The 11,683-nt window shown below is 52.3% G+C and overlaps 1 protein-coding gene across 2 annotated transcripts; it reads left to right on the plus strand.

Annotated features, from left to right (window-relative positions):
• Positions 1-4,354: 4,354 nt before the first annotated feature.
• NRGN (neurogranin) lies at positions 4,355-11,672 on the plus strand. Of its 2 annotated transcripts, none has more exons than XM_025355918.1 (4): positions 4,355-4,542; positions 9,964-10,190; positions 10,433-10,450; positions 10,860-11,672. In XM_025355918.1, exons 1-2 carry the CDS (start codon positions 4,528-4,530, stop codon positions 10,183-10,185), a joined length of 237 nt encoding a protein of 78 aa, XP_025211703.1. In that variant the 5' UTR covers positions 4,355-4,527; the 3' UTR covers positions 10,186-10,190; positions 10,433-10,450; positions 10,860-11,672. The 2 variants fall into 2 exon arrangements, with proteins under 2 accessions (XP_025211703.1, XP_025211704.1); XM_025355919.1 differs by having other exon boundaries at positions 4,360-4,542; positions 10,430-10,450.
• The last annotated feature ends 11 nt before the right edge of the window (positions 11,673-11,683 follow it).

An 11,683-nucleotide genomic window follows, 5' to 3' on the forward strand; every position in this document is an offset into this window, starting at 1 on the left:
TTTATTTTATACACACATATGCACACATATATGTACTTTTTCCATCAGATTACAACATCCAAGAGAAAAGGGATTACGTCTGATTTGCTTAGCATATGCTAGGAGCACTGTAGAGGAGAAACACAGAATTGGAAGTCAGAGCTCCTGGGTTTTAGTCCTAGTTCTGCATTTCAACAGAGATCTAATGCTGGACAAATAGCAAGTCACTTAACCTCTCCCAGCCTCAGTTTCCTCCTCAGAAAAAGTTTAGAAATAACAGTACCTCCTAGACTGGGCATGGTGGCTCACTCCTGTAATCCCAGCACTTTGGGAGGCTGAGGCAGGCAGATCACTTGAGGCCAAGAGTTCGAGACCAACCTGGCAAACATGACAAAACCCCTTCTCTACTAAAAGTACAAAAAAATTAGCCAGGTGTGGTGGTGGGCGCCTGTAATCCCAGCTACTCAGGAGGCTGAGGCAGGAGAATCCCTTGAACCTGGGAGGTGGAGGTTGCTTAAGATTGTGCCACTGCACTCCAACCTGGGTGACAGCGTGTGACTCTGTCTCAAAAAAAAAAAAAAAAAAAAAGAAGAAAGAGAAAGAAAAGAAAAAGAAAGAAAGAGAGAAAGAAAGAGAGAAAGAAAGAAAGAGAAAGAAAGAGAAAGGAAGGAAGGAAGGAAGGGAGGAAGGAAGGAAGGAAGGAAGGAAGACACCTCCTCACACTGTTCTCAAGAACACCACTTTAAATGATAGATGTGGTAGCACTTTGTAAAGTGCTATTCAGATTTAGCCTAGAACTCACTCTGGAATAGTGGTTCTTTCCCCATCTTAGCAAATATATTATATCAAGCCTTCCATATTGCCTCCCTAGCAGCACCCTGAACATAGCAGAAGTTCAATACATATTTACTCCTCTTGATAATGCTGGTAACAATCACGATGCTGACAATGACTGAACGAAATGACTACTGGTGAAAATGACTTAACGGTCACCTAATGTCCAGCAAACCTGATTTCTACCTTTGAATGGACCCCTTAAACCACGTGTTTTCTCCCCCTCTCCTTTCTGACATGTGGGGTGAGGGTGGGAAGAGGCCTCCAGCTTGGCAGAGGCCCCTTTAAAAATGTACCCGGGCTCCTCCTCTGCCAACCAGGTTGCTAAAAATACTACAACAGCAAAAGCTGAAATATTTGCAGAGAAAACTGAATTTCCTGCTACCTCCACCCCCTCCACTCAAATGGGTAAAATCCTGACCTAAGAAGCCCCCAGATCAGCTCCACCAAAGGCACAGGCCTCTTACTTTCTAGCCCCCTTCTGATTATGAGTCCCTCCGTGGGCTTGAGCTGGGATGTGATGTTCAGAAGGTGCCCACTCCGAGGAGGGGAAGCCACAAGTTATTGGCAAATAGATTGTCACATGCCTTGGCTTTTTCTCCCTGCTTACTAGGACCAACCCTCTCCAAATCCCCTTCCATCTGTCCCAAGAAGAATCTGTATTGGACCACAGGAGCTTCCCACTAATCCATCTTTTATCCTCTCTTTTGTCTATCCCTCACCTACCCCTCTCACCTCCGTGCTTCCTGCTGGTTCCATCCCACGGCACCCAACAACATGCCCCAGCTGCCTCTCTAACCTGACCCTTCCCCTCCAGAGCTCATCTCCTTTCCAGGCCAGCCATTCTCCTTCAGTAGCTATGGGGGCTGCACACAGTAGATGAGCAGCTTTAAAATTCGAAAAATCAAGAACAACTACGAGTCTAAGCCCATCTGGCCAGTAAGTCATACTCCAAATGTTGACCAGTGGCACCCAGGCCCTAGGCCAGGCAGGTTACCATGGGGAGTATAACTTGGCATCATTCTGCCAAAGACCAGAGCCTGCAGAGGCAGACCCAGCCATCCCTTACTGCATCTGTCCTTTCTCCTAGCTCATCTATTTGAGTATCACAGGCTGAGTCCTACCAGTCTACCTTGCTGGCAAACCCCAGCCACCTAGAGGCTCAGAAGAGGGACTTTTCACTAGGGCTAGTGGATGCCCCGGCCCCACAGCGGTTAAGGGGCCCACGCTGAGCATGTCTTTGGATGTCAGTGGGTGACAGCCCGTGCAGGGTGTGTGTCTCTGGGTGTGTGGGCAGTGTGTGTGTCTGCATCTCTGGGTCTGTGTGTGTAATTTCTATGAGGCCATATGTGTTGCTGCTCCTGCCACTGGTATTTGAGTTTGCGAGTGTCTGTCTTCTCATCTCAGGCTCTGCCTTCCTGTCTGTCTTTTCTTCACCTCAGAGCCTTCCCATCCCCCAGGGCCAGCACTGTGGCCAGTTCTGCGTAGGCGCCCTGAGTGGGCTGTTGCTGAAATGGTTGCTTTGCGGATGGAACTGACAGTTGCCGTATCTGTCCTCCTATGGGCCCTCCAGTGTTCAGAGACACCCTCACCCCACACAAAGGTGTCCTTCAGGAAGAGGGAAGGGCTGTGTTGCCTGTGTGGGAGTTGGTAGGGGGGGGAGTGTTGTAAAGATACCCCCCCCCTTCAGTTCTGACCAGCAGGAAGAAGGGCCCAGAGGCAGTGCAGTCTGCAGAGGGATGTTGCCTAGCAACTTGGGAGACTTTACTGCAAACTCACCAAATCCCGAATTCCTCAGCTCTAATTTGGGAAGAGAAAAGCACAGAGTCTAGGCCTGGTATCCACTCTGTCCCCTAATTTTCCCCTTTCCTCTCCTCTCTGGATTCTGGAGTTGAAGTCCCGCAGGAATTGGCACAACCTAAGGTCACAGATGTGCCCGTCATTTAGGCAAGGGCCTGAGTTCCCAGGACATCTGGCCATTTGGTGGAGGTGGGGAGATGGAGGATGTGCCAGAGACAGATTGGGGAACAGATTTTTCATTACAAAAGTGGGTGGGTCCCAAACATGCTGGGGGAGACACCCCTACACCCCAAGCCCTGGAATCCCGGCCAGCATCCAGCTCAGCCTGGGCCTGCAAGCTGGCTAAACTTATCCCCACCCTGAATGGACACAGGCATTTCCCTCCCACTCATTTTTCCCTTGGCAAGCAGAGCCTCGGGCCCAAACATCTAGGTGGGAAGGAAGCATGTCACTGCCATGTGGTTCCTGGCCATGGCCGGGGGCTGGGGATGTACAGTAGACCTGTCGCAGGATCTGCTGTCCCACCCGAAGCCACAGGGCATTTCCCACCTTTGCTCCCAGCAGCAGCCATCCTTTCCTCCTTCCCTTCTCTGGGACCTTAGCTGAGAAAGACTTTCTAGTTTTCTCAGAGAAGGCCTACCCTACCCACATAACAAGCCACACTGCCAGCTCTTCTACCCTGCCGAGTTGGGGGAGGCTGACGACCACAACAGTGGCAGGCTGTCCCTCCCAGATGCTCTTTCCATAGCTCCCCTTCCCAGCCTCTCACGAAGCCCACATCCTGCCTCATCTTGGACCCAAGAGCCAATTACTTCGAATTCTCTATACTTGGGTTTAGGGTATTTTTCTTCTTCCCAGGAGCAAGGGCGAGTGTGGCCAGCTTTTGCCTTATTCTGAGGCAGTAGCTTAAAAGGTTAGGCCGAGTCTGGTATGAAAGGGAGGAGGATACTTCTTCCAAGTCGGTGCCCATATATAAATGCATCAAAAATAGATGTTGTGCATATATGATTTTGTTTGTTTGCTGCAGCTCATATAGACAGATCAATAATAGATATGTCGTGCTGACAGCTTGAGTTGGGTGACCGTGTGCGTGCGTGAGCGCGCGGGCGCCCACAACAGGGTGTTCACACTTACCTGAAACTGAAGGGCTGCGTAGTTATTTTTGCAGGTTGTGTCTGCAGTGTCTGTATGTTGGAAGGCGGCCTGGGAAAATCATATGTGGACATGTGGGGCTTGTGAGCTTTTGCGTGGACGCATGCCCATGGCCAGGTTGTACCAACAGGTTTCTCCCTCTGTAGCAGGAGTGATGATGAGACCTTTTTACCGCACGTCTTAGGGAGCCTTTCTTTGCGGACTGAGGGGGAGTGAAGTTAGAGGGAGCCATATTTGGGACTCCTGCTAGGTTGTGGAAGTGTGGAGGGGTGGGTGAGGGATGCGTGGTTTTCTATAAGCGGGAGGGGGTGCTGTGCCCAGATGTGGGTGTTTGTGCTCGGGGTGTCGGGGTCCTCCTGCCTACTCCGGCGTACATCTGCCTGGCAGTCTGCCGCCTAGCAAGCCAGGGGATTGCGCCCGGGAGGATGGAGTGTGTAGGAGGCTTGGATACAAGCGTGTAGGCGGAGGGGCTGGGGCAGGAGCGGGAGCGCGGCGGAGACAGCCGCGAGAGGGCGTGGTCCTCCCTCCACTTCTCCCCGCCCACCCTGCCGGAGGCTGCTCCTGATTGGCTTCCCGGCCGCGGGGCTCAGGTTACATTCGCGAGCGGAGCCGAGCGCGGGAGACCGGACCCGAGAGCTGAGCTGCAGGTTCGGCGCCGGTCGGCTGGCTGCCGACTGCCCCAGAGCCCCCACCCGGCACCACACAGACCCCACCCCCGCCCTGCGCCAGCCTTGGTCCCCGCCGAGGACCCCCGACACCAGCATGGACTGCTGCACCGTAAGTTAGAGGGCCCGGGGGAGGGGCACTTGGCGGGGTCTGCTGCGAGAGACGCCTGAGAAAGCCCTGAAGGGCGAGTGAGGAATGGAAGTGGATGCAGAAGACCTAGGAGCAAAAAGAAAAGGGGTCCTTGCCGAGACGTGGGTGGTGGATGGTGGAAGGCGCCCGCCCGACTTGGAAGCCGTAGGAAAAATGCTCCTCAACTCGCGGGGGCGTCTGAGCGCCCATCCGCCAGGCAGCCTGGGCTGGACTGGGAGCTCGGCAGGGCTCTGCAACAGGGGAACTGCAGGTTAGGTGACAGGAGGAACTTCCTCCCCAGTGGGACGCTGGAAACCATCGCCTGGAGACACTGCGGCGACTCCTTTCTCCTGTCATTTGGCCCCCAATCCGTTCCCCATCCCCTGCCGCCGCCGTCGGTGGGCGGACAGGCTGATTCTCATGACCCTCCAACGATCGCCTAAGCTCCCTGTGCAGCGCGGGCTGGTCCATATTGGTTAGCTCGGTAGTGATGCTGGCTGCAAAGAGCCTAGTCAGGGTGGTTCTAGGGAGGGGTTGTCCCGGCCCCCAAGGCCTTCTCGCTCGGAAGGGGCTGGGTGAAGTGACCGCGAGAGAGCCCTGCTGGCGAGGGAAGGAAGTGTCTGCAATTTGTCAGCGCCCACGCGGAAACCGGGGTACTGCGAGTGCCCAGCGCCTGAGAGGGCTGCTGTTAAGGTGACTAGGTATGAAAGCGCCTGGCACAGGCCCTGGCTCCTGCCTCACTGGAAGAGTATAGTGGTCATACGTATATGAAATGTATTTGTTTGCGTATTTGTTTTTTGCCTCTCTCTGCACTCGGAGAAAGACTATTCCAAAGTCCTTGTATTTTCAGTCATTCAGTCAACCAGCTAATGATACACGAGGTTACTGACTTTGCCACCTTATGGCACAGTAAAGGAAAAAAAGTGAGCTTTGGAAGGAAAGGATAGCCCAGTACTATAATAGGTGACACTTTCCCATGTCTGGGTACAAAGAGGCAGAGAAAACTTAGGGGCAAGTGGTGGTTGCTGCCATTTTAACTCCTATTAGTTTCAATAATAGTTGCCAGTTTCTGAATGCCTGCCCTGTAGTCAGCACTTTATATTTAATCATCGCAACAACCCTGTGAGGTAGGTATTATTTCACAGATATGCCAACTGAGGTTTAGCAAGTTAGATCTTTCCAAGGAAGGATGACTCCTAAGCGTGGAGGCAGGATTCAAACATAGCCCTGTCTTCTTCGAAGAGCTGTGCTTTAACCTCGCCTCTAAATATTTACTGATTATAAAAGTAATCTGCTCATAATAGAAAATGTAAAAACTAGAGAAAAGTATGAAAAAGAAATATGTCAGTCACTTACAGTCCCACCCCCTGAAGAACACCCCGATAACATATCTCCTTCCAGCCTTTTCCCTCTGCTTGTTATTCTACAGGAAGCAGTTTTTTGGTTGTGAAGGGAGAAATGGGCTCCTCATGGAGGTTCCTGGGCTCCACTGAGGAAGAGCCCCTCCTCCCAGCAGTGTTGTATAAAGTAGAGAAGATAAATGGATGGTGGGTTCTGGGAAATGAGCTGGGGGGAGGGGAGAGGTGAGGATGAGAGGGGAGTGTTGCTGGGAAAGGGAAACTGGGAGACATGGTCACTGGAAAGAGGTGAGTAAACAAAGAATCCAAGAGGCCAGGGAAGGAATGGAATTGGTCTCCTCTGTGTCTGCAGGAGTAATTAGAGTAGGATGTGGGGGTCCCTTCCTGGAACTATTGCTCTTGAGTGCCCAGGGAACCATACTGAAGGATTAGTAGACATGGTTCGAGTCAGTGTCCCTTAAACAAGGAAAGGCTACCCACCCAAAAGGTAAAGAAGAAGCAGATACACAATTATCTCCATGGCCCAGGGCCTGGGGCACCTCCTCCAGTGCACCCTGTACAAAGGAGCCTTCCCAAGTCATGCCCTGTCCTAGAGATCTGCAGGTCTTAGGGCTGAGCAAGAGAGAGCACCAACATCAGACTGTGCAGGAGGACAGGAAGAAGAAGAAAGGGTGACGGATGGAGGGTTGGGGAAGGGCAGGGCTGGGGGTGGGCATTTTCTTCCCCTTTCTGTGGAGGGCGGGACTCAGTGCTGGGAGGGAGCTGCGATGTGTAGGAAGAACAGCATACCTCTTGGGGGCTAGAGGCAGGTCCCTCTTCCTCTTGGATTCTGGAGCTCTCCTCACTGACCGCATCACCTGGTGTTTGGGAAGAATCTAGTCCTGTCTTCTCATTTCTCCTTGGTACAGAGGCTCAAATAGAAATGAGGAAGAAGAAAACAGATCTGCCTATTTTTTTTTAAGAGACAGAGGAATGGCTTTTTATTCCTGTTGATTCAAATATTGCAGTTGCTGATTTACATAGCCATATATATATGACTTTCCCTGCATTCACTGCGCATGAAAAAACACATGAAAGAAACATTTTTTTTTTTTTGATCCTACTCATTTCTTTTGCTTAGTCTAGTTGGCTTGGCCCTGCTGAATTCATAGAAATAATTACCTGCCCTGAGGCAATGGCTAACAGCAGAGGCTACTGAATCCATCCCTTCACTATTTGTCAACTGAGTGACCTTAGGTAAGTTACAAAATGTCTCAGAGGCTGTTTCCTGACTTCTCAAAATGGGGATTAAATGAGGTAATATGTGCAAAGCACTTAGTACAGGGCCTGACATATAACAAGCAGCAAGCAGGGGAAATCCTTAAAGCTATTTGGATTTGGGAGCTGAAGGAGACTTTATTCATTAGTTGTGGCTGAAGAAAATGAGACTCTCAGAAATGAAGCGATGTGCCCAGTTGGGACTAGAAGCCTTGGCTCCTGCTTTGCTGACCAGGGCCCCTTCCACCTCCTCCTCCCTCCCAGAAGTCCCTAGTTTCTATGGAACTCTCAGGCACACACCAACAACCGTAGCTTCGGAAGGCACTAGCCAGACACCATGACCAATGAACCTCTTCCCAGGTCCTTTTAATCCCCTTCCACTTCCACCTGTGGACTGGCAACCTGGCAGCTGTGTCCTGACAATTCAGCTGAAGGAGAGGGAGCTGGTTCTGGGGAGGAACATGGCGTGTCGGGGGTGGCTTTGCCTGCTATTCCAGGTTTCCATTCTGGATCCAGCTGGGGCGGGTGGTGACAGCAGGTCGGGTCTAGCGTGGTTGGAGGCAGATATCCCTTCCTCCACTCAACCTTCCCACTCCTCCACAGCTGCGAGGCCAAGGAGGAGAGGTAGGTCAGGAATTCTTTTTTATGGTTGTCACCCTCTTTTGAGAAGAAGCCTTACTGTTCCCTGAGGATATCCCAAGAAAGACTTGAGCTCTAAGAATAAAACATTCCAAAGGAGTCTTTTCTGAGCACTCTAGACCTGTGTTGGGCCCCTCCACAACCATACCTGCCTTTTTGTAACTTTTGTTTTCTTTGGCTCTTCTACCAAAATGTAACTCCTTTTACCTGTGTTTAAATCGACTGTGGGCATCTTGAGCACAAATGGAAGAATGTGAAGCCCAGGAAATGAGGCTAACCTTGGGAAACATGGTGAGGGGAGCCATTTTTAAGCCGGGGCTTGGGCATCTGGAGTTTAAGGCTTGTGCCCCTGGGGCAGAATCTGGCTAGGACAGTGATCACTGAAGCCTTGCTCATATCCTGTCCACTTCTATGAACTGGATGGATGATGGCAGGGAGAGCGAATGTGCAGAACTGAATTACCATTATTATGTGAAACCTTGGTCATCTCGTGTCCTAGAAGAAAAAGATAGTCAAAGCAGTGGAAGACTTCATGAAAAAAAAAAAAAAAAAAAAAAGAAGGAGGCAAATTCCTAGAAGCCAGAGAGCCAGATCAAAGGAGAAATGTCCTTCTAACTTCATAGTAACCATCCCCATCCTGACCCACGCTAATACTGCAAGTAATGTTAAGCAACAAAGGGGCTCAGAGGCTGAATTCCTCTCCATTCCATAGCCTTTTTTCTGCAATCTATACCATCAATCCCCCAACCCCTTCTACTTTCAACCAGGGCAGGCTATCAGAGAAACAGAAACCTAGTTTGAAGCATAGAGGTGGGCCTAATTATTAGTAGGTTGAACCATATGAAATTCTTATTATATGACCACTTTTGGCCTGCAAAAACAACTATTTCACATTAACTTAATGTTATTTTTAAGACAATCATAAGAGCTACCATTTATTGAGCAGCTAGGTTGTGCAAGAGACTTTATGCATATCATGCTGTTTATTCTTCCCCACAACCCATAGAGGTAGATAATATTATCCTGATATTTTAGAGGAAGGTGCTGAGATAGGAAAAGATGAGATAACTTGCCGAAGGCCACACACCTATAGCAAATGGTAGACCTTGGTTGGTTGACTGGGCTGCATTTGCTTGTCCTGAAAAGTAGGGGTAAAAATATATTCTGGACTCTGAAATATAAAGGTTTGAATCTTGGGTCCACTGGTAACTGTCTGTATGACCCAGGTAGGTTTTTAAACAGTCTAATCGTTAGTTTTATTAGGGGTAATCATAAAAGGGTACGTAATAGCTTTATTTTGAGGGACTAAATAAAATAATGCCTGTAAAACACTGTTATTGCACCTGGAACAAGATAAGTGCTTAAGTGGTAGTTATCACCATAATTCCTTTCTTCATCATAAGCACACCCTGGGGAGGGCTTCCTGCTCCTGCTGGTCTTTTCCTTTCCTTTCCTTTCCTTTCCTTTTCTTTTTTTTTTTTCCTTGGAGTGAATACTTTTCTCTATCACTTCATCCAAATCATCGCCTATCTCCTGTGTCTGAGTTCATCCTTGGGCAGTGGAAAATGAAGAGTCAATGGGAAAACAATCTCTGGGCCTCTAGTCTTAGGTCGGGGGAGGCTGACTCACTGACTAGTATCCCCAACTTCTCCCCAATTCCAGCTGTGAGATTCCTGCATTTCTACTGGGGAGAGGGCTGGCGGACTGAGGCTTCTCCACCCTCTCCATGGAAAACCCTGGACTCAGACCGGGTCCTTCTGAGCTGGAGTTACCCTCTGAGAGCAGGGGGACAGGCGGCCACTCCAGGAGTGCCTGCCGCTGTTTTCCTTGCTGCTCCAAACCAGCCTCCAATCAGCTCTGCACACCCCTAACTCGGTGCTGGTGATGGGCCTGGCTCTTCCACACCCAGTCCTGCCTGCACTTCTCTTTCCTGAATTGAGACATGACTGTCCACCTGGCCCTGAACCTTCTTCGCCTGTCGCTGCCCATGCCCCAGTGCGTGTCCCTGCCATAGCCCTGCTCCAGGCTCGACACCCCGCACCTCCCACCCCCGTATCGCTATAGTCCCAGTCCCTCAGGGCTCTTCCTACCCCACTCCCGCGGATCAAGACACAGTGACCCCACAAGAACCCTCCTGCTCCGCCCCCAGGAGAACGCCTGCTCCAAGCCGGACGACGACATTCTAGACATCCCGCTGGACGACCCCGGCGCCAACGCGGCCGCTGCCAAAATCCAGGCGAGTTTTCGGGGCCACATGGCTCGGAAGAAGATAAAGAGCGGAGAGCGCGGCCGGAAGGGCCCGGGCCCTGGGGGGCCTGGCGGAGCTGGGGTGGCCCGGGGAGGCGCGGGCGGCGGCCCCAGCGGAGACTAGGCCAGGTGAGGCGGGCGGCGCGCCGGCAGGCTGACAGCTGCCCTTCCCAGCCCTCCCCAGAAGGAGCAGGGGGAGAATAAGGGCGGGCTGGGGGTGCAGGGGCCGTGGAGGGAGCCAAGGGTTGGGGGATAGAAATCTGAGATGGGAGGTGGGTGGGTGGTTAGAGGCTGAGGGTTGGGCGGATTCCAGGAGCTCACCTGTTTCTCCCTCTGTATCCTCCTTTCTGCCCCGCCCTGGACCGAAGAAGAACTGAGCATTTTCAAAGGTAATGAACGGCCCCTAGGCGGCGGGGTGGGACGCCTGAGTAGGAGAAAAGGATGGAATCCCTAGCCCTTTCCTCTGCCCGTCCTCACCCCTCCCAGCCGGGGAAAATGCACCCTGCCCCTGCAGGTTTTCTGATACATCCAGACCCCCGAGGCTGCGACGGGGACATACATATGCAAAGCCACCCCATTTGGCTGCATAAGCCCGGCCGAGGGGCAGAAATACATCGCGGCTCGCACACGTACCTGCCGCGGGGCGCATTTCAGCGCTTTGACTCGGGGTGAGGGGTTCTGGGTGACTGAGGCCCCCTGGCACTCCCCGCCCAAAGAATCCTGGTACTGAAAGGGGGAAAGGAGGGGGAAGAGGAAGTGGCGGGAGAGGGCAGGTTCTCAGACCTTTTCTGTCCTCAGTTCCCGAGGAGAGATGGATGCCGCGTTCCCTTCGCAGCGACGAGACTTCCCTGCCGTGTTTGTGACCCCCTCCTGCCCAGCAACCTGCCAGCTACGGGAGCCCCCTGCGTCCCAGAGACTCCCTCACCCAGGCAGGCTCCGTCGCGGAGTCGCTGAGTCCGTGCCCTTTTAGTTAGTTCTGCAGTCTAGTATGGTCCCCATTTGCCCTTCCACTCCACCCCACCCTAAACCATGCGTTCCCAAATCTTCCTTCTTTTGCTTCTCGCCCACCTCTCCCCGCACCCAGCATGCAGCTCTGCCTCCGCAGCCTCAGTGCGCTTTCCTGCGCGCACTGCGGAGGGCGCCCTAAGCGTCACCCAAGTACACTCACTTAAAGAAAAAACAAGTTCTTTCGTTCTGTGCGCAGCTAAAAGGGGCGCCCTACATCTCCGTGCCACTCCCGCCCCAGCCTAGCCTCAGGACTTTGATCTGGGGTGAGATGAAGGGAAAGTGTTTTTATGGTTTCGGACGCCCCTTGCTCTGACCGGAAGAAAAGTCCCTGTCCCACACCTGCCTGTCACGTTCCCTCCCCTTTCCCCAGCGCACTGTTGAGGGCAGCCTCTCCAGCTCTCTTGTTTATGCAAACGCCGAGCGCCTGGGAGGCTCGGTAGGAGGAGTCTTCCACGGCCCCGCCCCGCCCCCGTCGGCCCCGCCCTTCCCCCCCCCCCCCCCGCCGGGCTCCTGGGGCTGTGGCCGAAAGGTTTTTAATCTCCGTGTGTGCATGTGACTGTGCTGGGCTGGAATGTGAACAATAAAGAGGAATGTCCAAGTGTTCAGAGGGTGCC

The sequence above is a fragment of the Theropithecus gelada genome, chromosome 14, assembly GCF_003255815.1.
Source record: "Theropithecus gelada isolate Dixy chromosome 14, Tgel_1.0, whole genome shotgun sequence".
Lineage (NCBI taxonomy): Eukaryota > Metazoa > Chordata > Mammalia > Primates > Cercopithecidae > Theropithecus > Theropithecus gelada.